Source organism: Sylvia atricapilla, chromosome 3 (genome assembly GCF_009819655.1).
Source record: "Sylvia atricapilla isolate bSylAtr1 chromosome 3, bSylAtr1.pri, whole genome shotgun sequence".
Lineage (NCBI taxonomy): Eukaryota > Metazoa > Chordata > Aves > Passeriformes > Sylviidae > Sylvia > Sylvia atricapilla.
The window spans coordinates 41,230,253-41,246,284 of NC_089142.1; the positions used below are offsets into that span (position 1 = coordinate 41,230,253).

The 16,032-nt window shown below is 35.3% G+C and overlaps 1 protein-coding gene across 1 annotated transcript in view; it reads right to left on the reverse strand.

The window, feature by feature from the left end:
* ASCC3 (activating signal cointegrator 1 complex subunit 3) overlaps positions 1 to 16,032 on the reverse strand; it is a 249,565-nt gene that overhangs the window by 181,245 nt on the left and 52,288 nt on the right. Inside the window, exons 9-10 of the mRNA XM_066315184.1 lie at positions 1,555 to 1,755; positions 959 to 1,099 (exon numbers count right to left, since the gene is read on the reverse strand). Of these exons, the coding sequence (XP_066171281.1) occupies positions 959 to 1,099; positions 1,555 to 1,755 (342 nt within the window). The remainder of the gene's footprint in view (positions 1 to 958; positions 1,100 to 1,554; positions 1,756 to 16,032) is intronic.

Genomic DNA, 16,032 nt, shown 5'->3' on the forward strand with positions numbered 1-16,032 from the left:
TATTGGCTACCACAGTATTGTGGCTGTATGTATCAATATGTATGCATATGCATCTTCTAATTGTTATTCACAACTTCATCCTGAATTACTACCGCAGTGGTCCTTCTAATTATTAATTACATACTGACATATATCCTTGTTATGTGAAGGGTTTTTCTCACTCCATTTGACATGAAAATGTTAAATACCTCAAAGTTAAGACTGCCAAAATATCACTGATCTGAATCAACAATTACTACAAATTACATTTATAAACGTTCATATTGATAATACAACCAGTTCTCTTTTCTGTTTCTTGGACCAGGGCAGAAGGGAAAAGGGAAATCACATGGAACTGTACGCACCAACAGGTATAAAAGTATCTTAAGGTTTTGGAAAAATGGTATTTCACTGACACAAATAGCATTTACCTGAAATAAATATGGCAAAAACTGTCTGTAAAACAAAATCTCTTAATTTCCCTTTATGCAGTCCTATTTAAAAGGCTAAACCCACAAATTTTATTCATTGCTATGAATGTTCAAATGTTTAACCTAGTGATGTCTTATACTTTTTAAGGACAAATGAAGAACAGTAAGATAGCCGTTAACAGGAAACCACAGTTTTTGTTTGTTGGGGTTTTCTTGTTTGTTGGTTTCGTTTTTGTTTGTTTGTTTGTTTGTTTTTAATAAAAAAAGAAGGCAAGTGTTATTTTAACATATTTGCAGCAATGTTGTTAATAGCATTTCGGATTTATTTGGAACTCACCATTTGCAGACCAACCTTTAAACTTTTCAAAGATGGTTTTTACTGAATTCTGAACTTATATCAGTGTATATAATCACTGTAATTACAGTAATAATGCAGTAATAATGCTTCAGCTGCTTACCAATACTGTTACAAGGAGCTTGAAGAGCAGTGTACCTATGAAAAGGTACAAATAAACACACAGAACAGTATTTTAAAAGATTAAGCATACCTGTGTTCGCAAAATTTCGCCTTTTGACAGTTGCATATCACCAGTCAGCTCTTTCACAGTAATGCCAAGTGGTTCCAGACGCTTGCTGAAGTAATTTGTCATTTCAGCTGCCAAAGCCTTCATAGGAGCAACATACACAATCTGCACCAAAACAACACTCACTTGATAAATGAGCAAACCCCACAATGTCGTTTGTTTCATGGCAACCATTACAAATCACAATTTATTGTGAAATATGATGCCAGGCGCTTACAGTGAAAAATCTTAATAGTGATATATGAAAAGTAGTTATCTTTGTTGGCTAAGTGTGCAGCTGTTTAAAGGACAATGGATTTTGTTTATACAGCCTTATCGCTTTGAAAATTGGTTCTGCATGAAAGCTAACTGCATTTTCGTAGCTTTTTATTCACATAATAAGATTTTTAGAACACAAGAATAGCTTTAACAATAATGAAGTAAATCAAAACTAGCCTTATCTTTAACTTGGAAAAGTCTAATATCCTTGAGAACTTCCTGATTTCATATTTCATGTGTAACATATAATAGATTTTACCTTACAAGTTCAAAAGCTGTTACTTGGTTCTTTAAACTCCTACCTTAAACTCATCCTTTTTGATAACACCATGCTGGACATGCTGGCGAATTTCATGAAGGATTGTCAGCATGGCAATGTTAGTCTTCCCAGCTCCAGTGGGGGCACAGATCAGCATGTTCTCATTTGTGTTGTAGGCAGTCTCAAAAACTATAGACTGGATTCGGTTTAGTCTTTTCATGCCTTTAAAAGCAAGTTGTCCAACCTGTTAAAACAACAACACACATCTCTTGAATTTTTCACGGATGTTTGGATATGTGTGTCTATGCATTCACATAAGAAAAAGAACACATGGAAACAAATCTTCCGATACCTGTCATAATACACTTATTATTCCAAGGATTTTTTTATTCTGAGGGTATCACTTCTACACAACCTTCAAAGAGGGAATTAATAAAGAAAACAAATTATAGCACAGTAACATCTGCTAAAATTAATCAAAATCTTTGGCCTCATACTATTTCACCACCTATTTATTCTGAACTCAAGAGTGGGACCGAAACTAATACGCAGTAAAATATAGAACTATTAATAATTAAACAGCATTAACAAGAAAACAACAATATACATTTCAAAATCTAAGATGACAAACTATGACTACTCTACTGGAAGATGAGGCAGCAAAACAATGGAACGCAATAATGTTCAATTTTGCAAACACAGACATATGGATTCAGTAAAAACTTTCTCTTGCTTCCGAGAAAATCTCCATCTTGCAATTGTTCATGTTCAGACCTTTCTCCAATTCACAACAAGCTGCAGTCACAAAAGTTGAAAACTTCCTATGCCTCACTGAAAAAGTAAGTACTATTCAACTCAGTTCAGTTGTAGGATTGACAAATCTCAAATATATCTAAACATCTCTTTTAACCTTTGTCTTTGGTGAAGAAAAATGAAGAATCTAATGCAACTAATTCATGCACTTTTCATCAAGTTTCTTCAGTTTTTTAGTGGCTAAATTTCAGGATTACAACAGTTTTCAATGTCACTGTTCTTGCACACTTTACTCTGCTTGCAACGCTACAGGAAGAAAGCTTATTTCCTTTGCACCAAGTTTTGTATACATAATGTGTGTCATCTTCAAAATTCATTTCATCTTGATGAATGAGACTCTTATAAAGCATTAATAGTTTTTCTGGAGACCTGTAGAATATTTTGGTGCTATCAGGGTTCAATCAGCTATTTGTATGGCCTCTTAGGCATTTTAGGTTTCTAACATGCCTGTTACTTCATTTTGAGATATCTTGACAGGTCTTTGTAATCAGTTATATTTTTCCTTTTCTCTCCCATTCCATCAAGCTGCTTTTAGAAGCTATTATAAACACTGCATTTACAGCGTTTATAACAAAGGATCTAGACAGAGAAACTCACAAACACAACTAGTAATTACAGAATTAAACTAATAAAACACTACATTACACAGTATTACACTATTTAAAGAAGCAGTTTTCAAACAAAAGCAGAAACATTGCTGTCTAAATGAAGTCCAGTCTAAGTATCTTCAGAAATGAATGACAGGAATTTTTCAGTCACACAGCTGAATTTGCGTGGCTTTACACATACAGATCACCTTACAGTGAAGTGATTGTTAATATCCTTAAATATATCTTAAGTTTTCTTAAGCTAGTGCCTGTAAAAATATGCTGTTCCAGCTTCTCTTAAACTTTAAGTGTGCAGCATAAAACATCTTTTTCCTTTACATGTTGCAGAAATTACATATACTATAGCCCTAGCACATTTGATTGTAAGCAAAAATAAATACATATTTAAAAACGTAAAAATCATTTCCTGTCTCTTTCCCTTTTGGAAAATAGTAACACCATGGATTAAGACTGACTTGATAAGCAGCAATAAAAACCCAGATGTTCCAAAAAAACCCAGACGAATCTATGTAGCAAGTTAGAAAAATTAACTTCAGTCTGTTTTCTGGAAAGATGCTAAGCCTATTGAAACAGGAATATTAAGAGCAGACCAAAAATTAACAAAAAAATACTCCCAAAAAACAACCAAAACATAAAAGTCTGGTTAAGAACTAGAAGTACTTTTTTCTTAAAATAATAGTATTCTGAACCAGAACCTAGTTTTTCACTCAACACACTAATTAATTTTCAAGCCAGCACTCACTAATCAATTTACAGCATTCAGAATCCCAAAGCAGTCAACAAATAATCTTTGAAAGTTGACTCTGCAGGAATATACAAAGGATTAAAAAAAGCTACATAAGAAAGGATATTTCTTTTTTCTCTGGAGGTACTAAGACATCTTCAAAACAACTCCCTATTAATTGAAAAAATATTATCTTTCCTCTAAATTCCATTTTATTCCATGCAGTAATTACAAGTGTATAATTCAAACCCAGTGGTTTTGCCCTTATAAAATAGTAAGGAAGCATACAGAAATGCAACAGTATGCATGGAAATCCAGTTTGACAAAGGTACTAGAAGATTTAGGTTTTTAAACTGTCCTTTGCACATACTAATATTTTTTAAATGGAAAATAATTTTTTCCCCTCTGCCGCATAAACATCAACTAAGGCTTCTACAGACCACCTCTTTTCAGATAAACCACTGAAATCCTTTCTTGCTTAAAGGACTGGTAGCCACTGGATGGCAGGAAGTGTTTCTTACTGAAAATTAATGAGCTGCATCATTTTTAGCCTTCTATTCTACAGCTGATTTATCCCTAGAATTCAACACAAACCATAGGAAGTTTGAGTAGAATACCATCTGAGTGTTCCTCTCAACTAACAGGATTTCAAGCCTAAGATGATACCATTTTTACACAAGTATGAATATGAAAAGCCACCGAGAAGAAACTCTTTCCACAAACCAGATGACACTCAAAGCAGCTGTGATATGAATGAATAAACCTCCTGATTTGACTTCAGTAAGCTTTCCAATTGTTTCCCATGAAATTTATTGCTACAACTAATGCATTATGAATAAATGAGATTACACTTGATCAAGATAGTCTAAATTAGAGATTTCCTCAGAAGGATATTTGTGTGTTGGTGCTCTGACAGCAATTTAAAAATAGGACAAACTTGCTTAAGTCATAAAATAATATATATGAACAAGTCCATACAGTTCAGTCTGCAGGCAAACTTCAGCTCAGAAACAGAATTGCTTTAGCAACACAGTAGTGGCAGTGTCTGCTCTAAATAGCACAGACCATCAGCACTTAAGATAGAGTTTTAGTCATGCAAGTCACCAAGACCTTGTAGAAATGCACTGTAATGATGACATCTTCTGTCATATTATAACAAAGTAATAAGATTACTACCCATTTATCTTAGTGATAATCCATTGCACCCATAAGCCAAGGTTGAGCTTTCAGCATTTTCCCTACTTATTGGCTTTATTTTAATGTAAAACTATTTTATGCAAAGTACCTTATATATCTCAGGTGAAACAAATCCCATTCTGCAGTCAGCTCTTCTACTACACTTACAGTTAAAAAGCTAACTGATCTAACTGGTAATAGTATGACTAATCCATGCTTTTTTACATAAACCAAATGAAATTCAGGATAGGAAGGTGTCGTGTCTCTTGTTCTAACACATAAATTATCTCTAGGTCATTGTTCCCCTTTGCTGTCCTTTGGAATGCTGTCGGTTAAAACACATATCTACGCATATATACTCATATGCACATACAAACATACGTTTTTATATGTATGTATAAACACACATACATATTTTAATAAATACATTCCCACTATCCTTCTGAATTAGGAATAGTAGTCTCCCCACTTTCTAATTATGTATCTATACACTTGATGCACTTTTGTGCCAGTGTAAATCCTATTTTGTTACTGAAGGTACACTCAGAAATAAACAGAGATTTTATCTAGGGATTTCCACAGCTTCCCTCTCCTGATGATACTTTTCATATTCTGCTACTTCCACAAAAAAGTCATAGCTCATAGGATTAAGAAACAGAAATAAATAAAAATGTAACTATACAAATAGCTTAAAAGTGAAATTATTTTTATATTATCTCAGGAGCACTATTTGAGAATGTAATTTCCTACCTGCCCCAAAGACTGAAATGTTGTCTTTCAAAGTGTGCATATACATTTTAAGCAAAGGCTCATAACATGTAAAAGAAAAACTGCATGATGTTTGGATCTGCTCCATTTAGCACCAAATCATATCAGTGAGATTTCATTGGACTTAAGGGAACAATTTTCGCAGGAATAAGTAGCATACACAAAGATACGAAAATTATACAAGCGTACCAAAGTAGAGCTTATGACTGGCTTTGGGCCATAATCAGCATTACAATTTCTTCAAGTAAGTACAAATTATATCTCACCCAGAGTGTAGTACCTGAAGAGTTATGTGCTATAAAAGAAGTTTGGAGTAAAACATCTTAGACAGATGCAAATAACAAAGGGCACCAGAGAACCGCAGCTTATTTCAGCATCCTACCTGCTGCAAGTGACTAGCCTAGAACTGAAAGCAATTTTTGCATTGTATGGGCTATTCAGGTCACTGTTAGCAGCAACCACAGATCACAGAGTCATTTAACTTAGAAATCATCCAGTTCACCTTCTCTGCTCAAAGCAGGATTATTTACACCTATGCAGTTGTGTTCCAGCTACCAGCAAGGATGGAGACTCCATAACCTCTCTCAGCAAAGTGTACCAGTATTTGACCACCTCACAGTTAAAAATTACTCTTCTATGTTCAGATGAAACTTCATGTGCCTTAATTTGTGCCCATTTCCTCTGGTGCTGCCACTGGGCACCACTGATGAGAGCCTAGCTCTTTGTTAATCATTCTCACATCAGGTATTCATACACACTTGTCAGATTCCCCCTGAGCCTCCCCTTCAGCTCTCTCACATTCTCCTCACACGAAAGATGCTCCAGTCCTTTAATTAAATTAAGAAGTCAGAAGAATTCCTAGAAATGACAAATAACAAACCATAAGGGTAAAATTATACTCTGATGTCTTAGAAGAGAGAATCACAGCCCATATAAGACTTCTTCAAATACGTTCTTAATTGGAATTAAACACCTTCTTTTAGAAAACTACAGAGTCTTATTTTAAAATTATCACCACATTTGCTGGTTAATACTTACTTGCAATAAGTATTTAAGTAGCAGCAGCTATCAGAAACCAGGGAAATTTCCATACTTTCAAGTTATATTAGTATCTTTAAACACAAAATGAACACTGCAAAATTCTCCTGGATTCTGACAAAGTTCACTAGATTAAAAGGAAGCATCTTGAGAGGGAAAAAAATTGTACATTCATTCTATATTAAAGGATCTCCTCTGCTCAAAGTTACCTTAACACAAAAACTATGAAAATTATTACGACTTCGCTTTTTTTGGAATGTTCCTTCTAAATCATGATTAAACATTCCTTATCCAGACATTTTAGACTTCACATTTGCCAAACACTGAGAGTTTTATTGAATTACTCAATTCTCAGAAATGTCAAAATTCTGGACAGTTCATAACAGTGAGTGCTGTTTAAGAAACAAATTTTTACTAAAGAAGATCCAAACTCCATTCAGAGAAGTCCAGAATAGTTCCATTAAAAAACAAATTGCAGCAAAATTTAGGAGTATAATATTCTCCTACCAACTATAGAAACAGTGAAAACCAAAAAAAAGTCAAGGAATAAAAAGCCTCTATCTCTGGTTTTGTGTGTTTGGTTCATTTTTTTTGTTTTGTTGGTTTTTGTTTGGCTTTTTTGTTATTTGTTTGTTTTATTTGTCATCAGTCCTGCCTTCTGCACTCTTGAAGAAAGAAGAATAATCTATTCAAAATCAAGAGGTATTGGGGAAAATATTTACCTTCATACATGACAGCTAAGCATTCATATGCCTGAAGCAATTTCAACAAAAATCCTTGTAAATCTATAGTTACGTTGTCACCAACTTTATACATAAACTATTCTCCTGATGAGCAACACTATACAAACAACTGCAGCAGTCATATCTTTTCTATAGACTTCTGAATTATTCAAACACTTACTCTTGTACTAAAAAAACAACATTGAGAAACCTTCTTGGGTTCAATGTATAGATTAAATCCAAAGACATCTGCATGTATATACCCCAAATCTGTTTGAAGAAAATGACAGGACAGCACTATGGCACTATAAGGCTTTCACTGCTCTGAGTCAAAAAACTGAAACAGCTTGGGCGATCTCCCCTTGCTGGGAGAACTGTGTTGTCTTCATCAACCCAGTTATAGTATGACAAAAGATTATAGACAGAGTGATTATACCCTCTGGTGATTCGATTTGAGGAAATGGATAACAAAGCATTTCAGAAAGGTTTTTCCATAAAAGCAACATTTTCTACAGAAAATGTGCATAAATTTTGGCATCCAAACAGGCACACAGGAGAGATTCTTATTTCAGTGACATTGCTGCAAACTCAAAAATATCCAGCGTCAAGAGAATTATTCCAGATTATAGCAATGAAATGGAGATCAGAACACAGCCTCCTCTTGGAGCTTTCTGATGCCATTTGTGAATTACACACAAAAATTACCTTGAACTAATGCAGCTGAAGGAAAATTGGCAACAGTTGTGGCATTTCCTAATAATCTCAGAAGTTAAAATCTTATGAGGATAGGAGGATTTGCATTTAATTTGATCACATTTCATCCATATTAAATGTAACCAAAAAACTGTTTTCCTCCTCATAAAATTAAAAAAATCTTAATGCTGTGCAAAACTAAAACTATGGGAGAGTGAAATTACAAAAAATGTACACATTAAAAAAAAAATTAAAACCTACATTCAAAATATCTACAAATTTTTAAGAAACATTTTAGATGTCCTGGCCTGCTATGTACTGACATCTCCACTATCTCTCTGACTTTTCTAGATGGAACAATGAGGAAACTGATGATGTGTATATGCTACAGTCTATTCTTCAGGTTTTACTGGGGTTATTTCCAATTTCCAATTATGAGAACACTCTCATAATTTCTTATACTTAAATACAACTAAAAGCTCTGTTGATGGCATACGGCTCTCATAATTTATTCCCCTGGGGAAACACAGTGCATCTCTAAGAGGAAAAGACTATCACTATTAGACAAACACTGACTCAAAAGCAACTGCATTCAAACATTTAATATAGAAAAACCTTTCCTAGTTGTTCAATAATATAGACACTGCAAGGCAAAGGGACAAACACAACAAAAAATAAGGAAAGACAACAAAGGCATTGAGAAAGTAGCTACATACATTCTGGCCATCGACAAAAAAAAAAAATTCAGCTACTAACTTGCAACACGGACACTGAATTCCTTTTTTCTGACCAATATAAAATGGTTTCAGCTAACATTTCCCAAGTAAAATATAATGATATGTTATGAAACTACATAAAAATTACTTTTTGGAAACTGAATTCTTCGATGAATGACCATTTATTAACTAGCTGGAAGAATTTTGAAACAATTGCACTATATCAAGAGAAATGTATTATTTTACTCCTTAATATTCTTGTTGCAGTTTTAAAAGAATGTCACTACTAACTTAAAAAAAAAATCTAAGTAGGAAGTTGTGTTGATGAGAGCATACATTCCTCTCAAAAAAGGTGTGGCTACTCCAACTAGCCTATACAGATAACTGGAAAATTTAGTCAAAATGGAGAATACTGACAAAAAACAGCAGGAAGATTCTGGCTAAACCTCAAATGTAGAGACAATGAGGAAGAGACAAGATATTAGACAAAAGGGATCAAAGTCCTAACCCTCTCATTCCACACAGACTTATGTGAATGTCTGAAGTATGGATCAAGATAAAGTCCTTCAGTTTCTGAAGGACTGCATTCAGACACTTACATTCAGCAATTCTCAGGAATTAACAATCACAGTATTAATGGAAGATTAATACACTGAAAATTACAGACTCACAAAACCTGAAATGCTGAGTAAGAAGGTAGTTCCTACCTTGCAAACAGCACTACAGACTTAAAAAGCTTTCACATGTACTTTGTAAAGTGCTGTAGGTTACACTTGAACCAGATATTTTGTTTTCGAAGAATCACAGCATGGGCCAGGTTGGAAGGGACCACAGTGGGTCTGTGATCTGGTCCAACCTCCCTGCTCAATCAGGGTCATCCAAGAGCACAGAGCACAGGATTGTGTCCAGATGGTTCTCAAATATTTCCAGCAAGGGACAATCCACAACCTCTCTGGAGAACCCATTCCAGTGCTCAGTCACCCCTACAGTAAAGAAGTTCTTCCCTGAATTCAAGTGGAACCTGTGCATCAATTTCTACCTGTTGCCTCTCGTCCTACTGATTGGCACCACCAAGATGAGCCTGGCTCCATCCTCTTGGCATCCTCCCTTCAGATACTGACAGACAGTGATGAGGTCTCCTCTCAGTGGTCTCTACAGTTTGCTGCTATAGTAGTTATTAATATGCAAACACCTTTTTTTGTTTCCTATGTATTGATGCAGAATTTGAGTGAGGTATTCATATTTAGCCTGGATGATGCATGTGACAACATGCCAAAAAGTCTCCATGTAAGGAATACACACAGCAGGAAGACACTCTCAAACTAAGAGGTCCAGAAGGACAAAGATCCACAGGTATTAAAAGCAAGCGGAAGTAAAATCAGGAACACAGATAATTATCGCCAACATAGTCTCAGATTACTCAGAGAGAAAAATGTCCATTCCTTTCAGATTCAGGGAACACAGGAGAGAAGGAGGAATATTTGCGAGTAAGTTTCCTTCTTTATATTATGTTTTATGATAAATAATTCCTATGAATGACTAAATAAAATCATCTTTCTCTATATTTTGTTTACTGCAAATGAGAAGTTCTTAGTTCCCTTCTCCTTATTAATTCCCAACAAGCTTATATAAGGCATATTTATTTATTAATACAAAAACTAAAAATAACTTCACTCTTATTTGATGTGTCCATTTCCCATGAAAGATTAGGTGGTATAACTGAATAGTGAAATAACCGCAAGATTAGGTGGTAGGATAATTTCAACTTTCCAATTAAAATTCAGAAAAATTATTTTGTTGTAAAATGATACAAAACACACACACAATCTGTTTTCCGCTTTAAGAGATTTTACATCATTTTTTGCTCCTTGTTGCTCTGCTGACTCAAACAATGGGTCTTCAAAAAGTTTAAAACTTTCACTGTATTAGCATTTATTGTGTGATCTTGAGGTTAATGGAAACTCTAAGTTTGAGCTGAATAGCCCATCAGTTATGAAATAAATCTTCCAGTCATATAGCTCCTCTATCCTGAAACATTTTAAAAACATTTAAAATTATTTGTGATTTCTTGGTGAATCCCCTGATGAACCATCTCAATCTCATTTCTATCACTGAAAGACACAATCCATTCTTATCTAAGATAAAAGGTTAATTTCTTAAGGAGCATACAGAAATTTGTGCTAATTAAAGACAACATTAAAATCAGACAAACTATAACTTGTTTAAAATATTTTGAGTGAAAGTTAATCTTTTAAATGTTGCAGCACTTCAGAACCAGCATATACCTCCCTTTGAAAATTCTCACTTTGAGATTACATTTTTTGAAAATTAAAAACAATTTTGGTCTTTGGTATAATTTGAATTAGAATTTAAGGTACTATCCTGTATTTCACTTTAAATCAAGACCTAATATTCCTAAGAATGAAAGTCTGCCTTCGGGGATACTATCAAAGTAAAGCAGACTACTGCATTCTTTCATACTCACACTATGAAATTCCACTGAGAAGAGGCTATTCCCTAAACAGGATGCAACAGAACCACATTATTCATTCTCCAGTCTTAATTACCAAAACAACTGCAACTACTTTAAGTTGTTTTAATTAAAAACTTTACAGATTTATGTACATGCTTTACACTAAAGTCCATATTCATGTCACTGACATATGTGATCTCCTAAAGAATGAAAAATTAACACTTAAAAAGTTGCTTTCTCTGTTTAAATACTTCACTTGTTATGATCATTTAATGAGGCCAAAAAAAAAAAAAAACATCTGCAAAGTCACCAGGTAGATATAATTGGATTTCAAATATTACAGTGATTAAGTACAAGGGGAAAAAAATGCTGTGAACCAAAAAGCTGCATTTCTTTTGAGCTACATGCAGCTGCACTGTGTAAGAACATGTCTACTTGAAATACTGCTTGGATTTTTACTGGTCATTTGGTTTCCTCGACAAAATTCAATACATAAAAATCACCCAAATTACAGTCAGCTGAACTTCACAAGTTAGAGCATAAATATTATCTTTCTTGAAAGCAAGGAACACCATTTTTAAGAGCAGAGTAACAACAATTCATATTACTGTACAGTTTTGAAGTACAGATCTCTTTCAGTATTTTATTTTTAAATGACCCTTAATTAATTCAATACTCTTTTATGCATGCAAAGGCACTAGTTCTAAATGTTCCTGTAGAAGTGAATATTTTATCTGTTAATGCAGAAGGCACTTCAGGATAATATTTTCAAACGATTTACTTTAGCTTACGTTAACACAACAAACTATTTCTTCCTACAAAACCTAACAAAGCCCAGAAAAACTATCAGAATGCTTTGGAAGGTAATTATAGCTGAAATTAGTAATAATTTTAACACATCAAGTAAAAATGAAAGAATGGCAAACACAAGAATATTCCCAGAGGATTAACTACTGCTGTCATAATCTTTCTATAGCTTGATTTTCTTCTCTATTTCACTTAAATTCACACTTCTGCTACCCTAGATGGCAGCCCTGTTTTACAGTATAGCTATTAGAAGACTTTTTTCCTAACTATAGAAGACTTTTTCCTAACTTTCCTAAGAATAGTTAGCATTTACACAGCTATTTTGTTTTCATCAATCGCAGCTAAACCAGCAGCATTCACAGAAGTTTTCCTAACACGGGAAAATTAAATAGGTGAGGGATGACGACCTTGTGAATGAAATATGCTACAACAAAAAAGGGAACATATACTCTCACAAACCTCCAAGATACATCTCTCAAACTAAGCCAAACAAAAACTGGAAACTTCCTCTTTGGCAGAATAATCTCCTCCATACTGGCTGCATCCTTTAGTGGTACATTACACACAGTGTAGAAGAGAACTTCTGGCTGCCAAATCTGGGTTTGTATTTTATTAAAAGAAGAACTTAAAACTAGTTATAAGAATGAGAAAGTTGCTCATAAGGGGTGCTCTTCTGCACAAAAAAAAGGCTCAGTTTTTTCTTCCTTTAAATATTCAGAACCAGTTTTATTGGATCAATCTTTACACATTAAAATCCTGACAGGTAAAAGCAGGTACTTTGTTAGATTACTTCTAGGTACAGGCAGATGCGTCTACTCCCACAGTGGCTCAGCAGGTGTTTTTCAGCAGCTGGTGCCCTTTACTGGTTTGCCTTTGTAAGTGTTCCCATCAGATTTTCAACTATTTCTGAGGCAGCACTACACAATATACACACACTTGGCAGCTGTGTAGGAAGTGAAACAGGCTTAACATTTTATTCAAATCAGATGCAGTCAATTTTCTCTCATGTTAATATTAAAAAGTCCATTTCCTTATTCATATTTACTGCTTGCATGAAAAGAAGCAACCTAAACAACTATTGCTGTTTGTAACTCTTACAAGACAGTACCTACTAAATATTTTAAAGCAATTTTTGTTCAGTGTATTACACACAGCCATGCTAAAGAACAGACTAAAAGAAATTAACTTCTCTATATTCACCAATACAGATGTCTCTATTAGACTCTGATCCATATTATCAATTAATTGCTCTTGTATTTGAAATTCTCTGCCCAAGAAGAGATAACTAAAGATTTTAAAGAGCTCTTTTCAAAAAAATGAGGTTGCACATAGAATAAAAAAAGTCTCTCTAAATGAGAAGATCTCTTAAAGTTTCAATTACAATCTCACTAATGGAAGGACATTTAAAAACAGTATTTTTTATTCACTTTGCACAAGGAAAATTACTTTTTCTTGCTTTACATAAACTTACTAGTGGGTTTTGCCTGTTGCCATTAATATCAAGCCCTTGAAAATAAAATATACATAAAAACACAGCTGAGACTGATACAACAAAGAATATATTTGCCAGTTTTTCATAGCATCCTTGCCCTTCTTAACACCTCCAGTGTCTTAAATGTGGTTTGTTCATGTAAAACATCAAAATTACAAGATGCTAAAAGGGTCTTATTATGAGTATATAAATAAATAAGCTAACACAAAAAAAAAAACCCTCTATAATGTATTTGTTGGGACAAAAGGGTTCAAACTAGACGATTTGACAAGGATGTAACAGTTTTGCCCAAGGTGACCTTGCAGCTGCAACCACTAAGAATGTTGGTATGGGAGAACTCCATTTATTATGCCTAGTATTGTTTATCCTCTGCCTGTTTTAAAAAGCATTCTGAGAAGATTCCTGTGTTGAGATAACACACTCTAATAGACATGCTTGAGCTTCCTGCTGGGAGAGCAATCATAAAGGAACAGCCTTGTGATAAACTCAAATGTGCAAAACCTTTTGATATATCGGCCTTTGGTAGTGGGGCTGCTACCTCCCCTCGCCCCTGTGTTCACAAGGATGAGCTAGGCCCTAAGGGAGCCCTGTGTGGCTCTGCCTGGTAGGATGAGTTAAGTGTAAAGCAGCTTGTGTCTCTGTGTTTTGCAGCAGCCCTCTTGTTAGAAGGTAGAAATGAGCTGAGACACAGACTCCTTGTTTACCATAGCATGAAAAGGTTCCTCTTTATTCCTCTTTATAGCTCAGCCATTCTGACTCCAACTATTCACTGGCTCTGGCTGCAGCAAGCTCCTACTATAGGTTTCCCTTGCAGCCTCTGACTGCTGGTTATCTCCTGCTAAACCATGACTGCAGGTATTAGTTTGCACACTCTGACTGCAGGCTTTCACCCGGCTAGACTGTGACTGCAGGTTCCAACAACAGGCTCTAACTGCAGACCCAGACTGGCCCCACAGCAGTGATTCTCTCCCCAGGATCATCATCAGGATCATCATCCTTCACCTTCATGATCCTCTCACTTCATCTTCCTCAAGATTCCACCTCCTTCATGCTTCTCTCTTCCCCAGCTAACCCTTTTATCACGCTTATCCTTGTTATATACAGCTGTGACTCATCAGGGGTGAGGTTGTATTGGGTAATTAACACAGCTGTTAGGGGCAATTAACACAGCCCCTACTAATTAGGGGCAAGGTCACCTGTATTCCCTCCTCCTACATCTGCATGTTTCTGCCACCCAGCCTTGCTGGCAAGGAAATGAAATAAATTTACTCTTTGCATGGCAGCTGTGGTTTGGTGGTCACCTGTATGTGTCAATTCATACAGTATTATACAATTTACTATGTCCTAACAGCATCTGGGAACTGATTTTTAAAGAAAAAAGATAAATGCCTTGGTAATCTTATAAGGATTAAAAGCACAAGACTATGAAAGTTCTTGAAGTAAACTGCACATGACACTAGGACAAATGCAACTGAAAGAACAAATGATCAGATCATATTTTAAGCATTTCATTTTAAGAGACTACAAGTCAGGTAATGGCATTATATTACAGCTGAAAAGCAAGGAGAAGCCTATAGGCCAAAAAAGAAAGGAGAGTCTTTCATTGAAAAGTCACATGGAACATTTGTGTAGATGAGCTAAGACTGCACATGCTGCAAAGGAAACCTTCATTTGGTCTGATTCCAAAAGGATCCATCTTGCCCAGTGTCAAACCAAAGCAAATGAATCTGCTGTCAGTCTACCAAAAGGTGGGTCTACAGCAAAGGTAGAGAGAGAACACTGTCTTGGAATAAGAAAGAGCAGCATTGCTAACATCTATTGTGGTTGCTTTTTTAAATCAGAGGCATATTGTACAATCTGGAAAGACTTGCAGGTGCAAGTGGTTATCTGTCAATTCCTCCAGTAATCCCGCTAAACCAAAATCGTAAGAAAGTATCTACAATACTTTCCCATTCTTATGGGACAATAGTTGTCTTGGGTTATGTAACAAAAAAAAAAAAAAAAAGCGTATTCTATTTCATCTGTTGAAAGCAGTTGGGAACATGTTTTTCTTTATCTCTTGTAATTCCAGGGGGGAGTGGGCAGGTGCCTCTGATAATGGGCCAGCTGTTAAAACCAGGTGGGGCATTGTTTCTTATCTCTTTCCACCCTCCAAGGGGATATCTTCTGGTAATGAACCATTGAGGCTCACCAGTGACATGACACATTACATCATCCCACTGTGAGATGCTCCACCCAGTGGGAGGAGCCAAACTATTCCTACCCAGATAAAACCTGATACGTAGGAATACCAGGTACTCTGGTTTTCCACTGGATTCCCGAAGGAAGACTGGACTCATCTTGCCATTACTTTACCCTTTTCCACAAGACTATCTCTTCTCCAACAGAACCACATCTTCCACTCCAGGAAGGGCTTCCAGCACCATGACCAACAGCGTGTCAGGTTATATTTCTGACTCTGTCAGCGTTTCTAGATTTTTTTGTTTTGTAT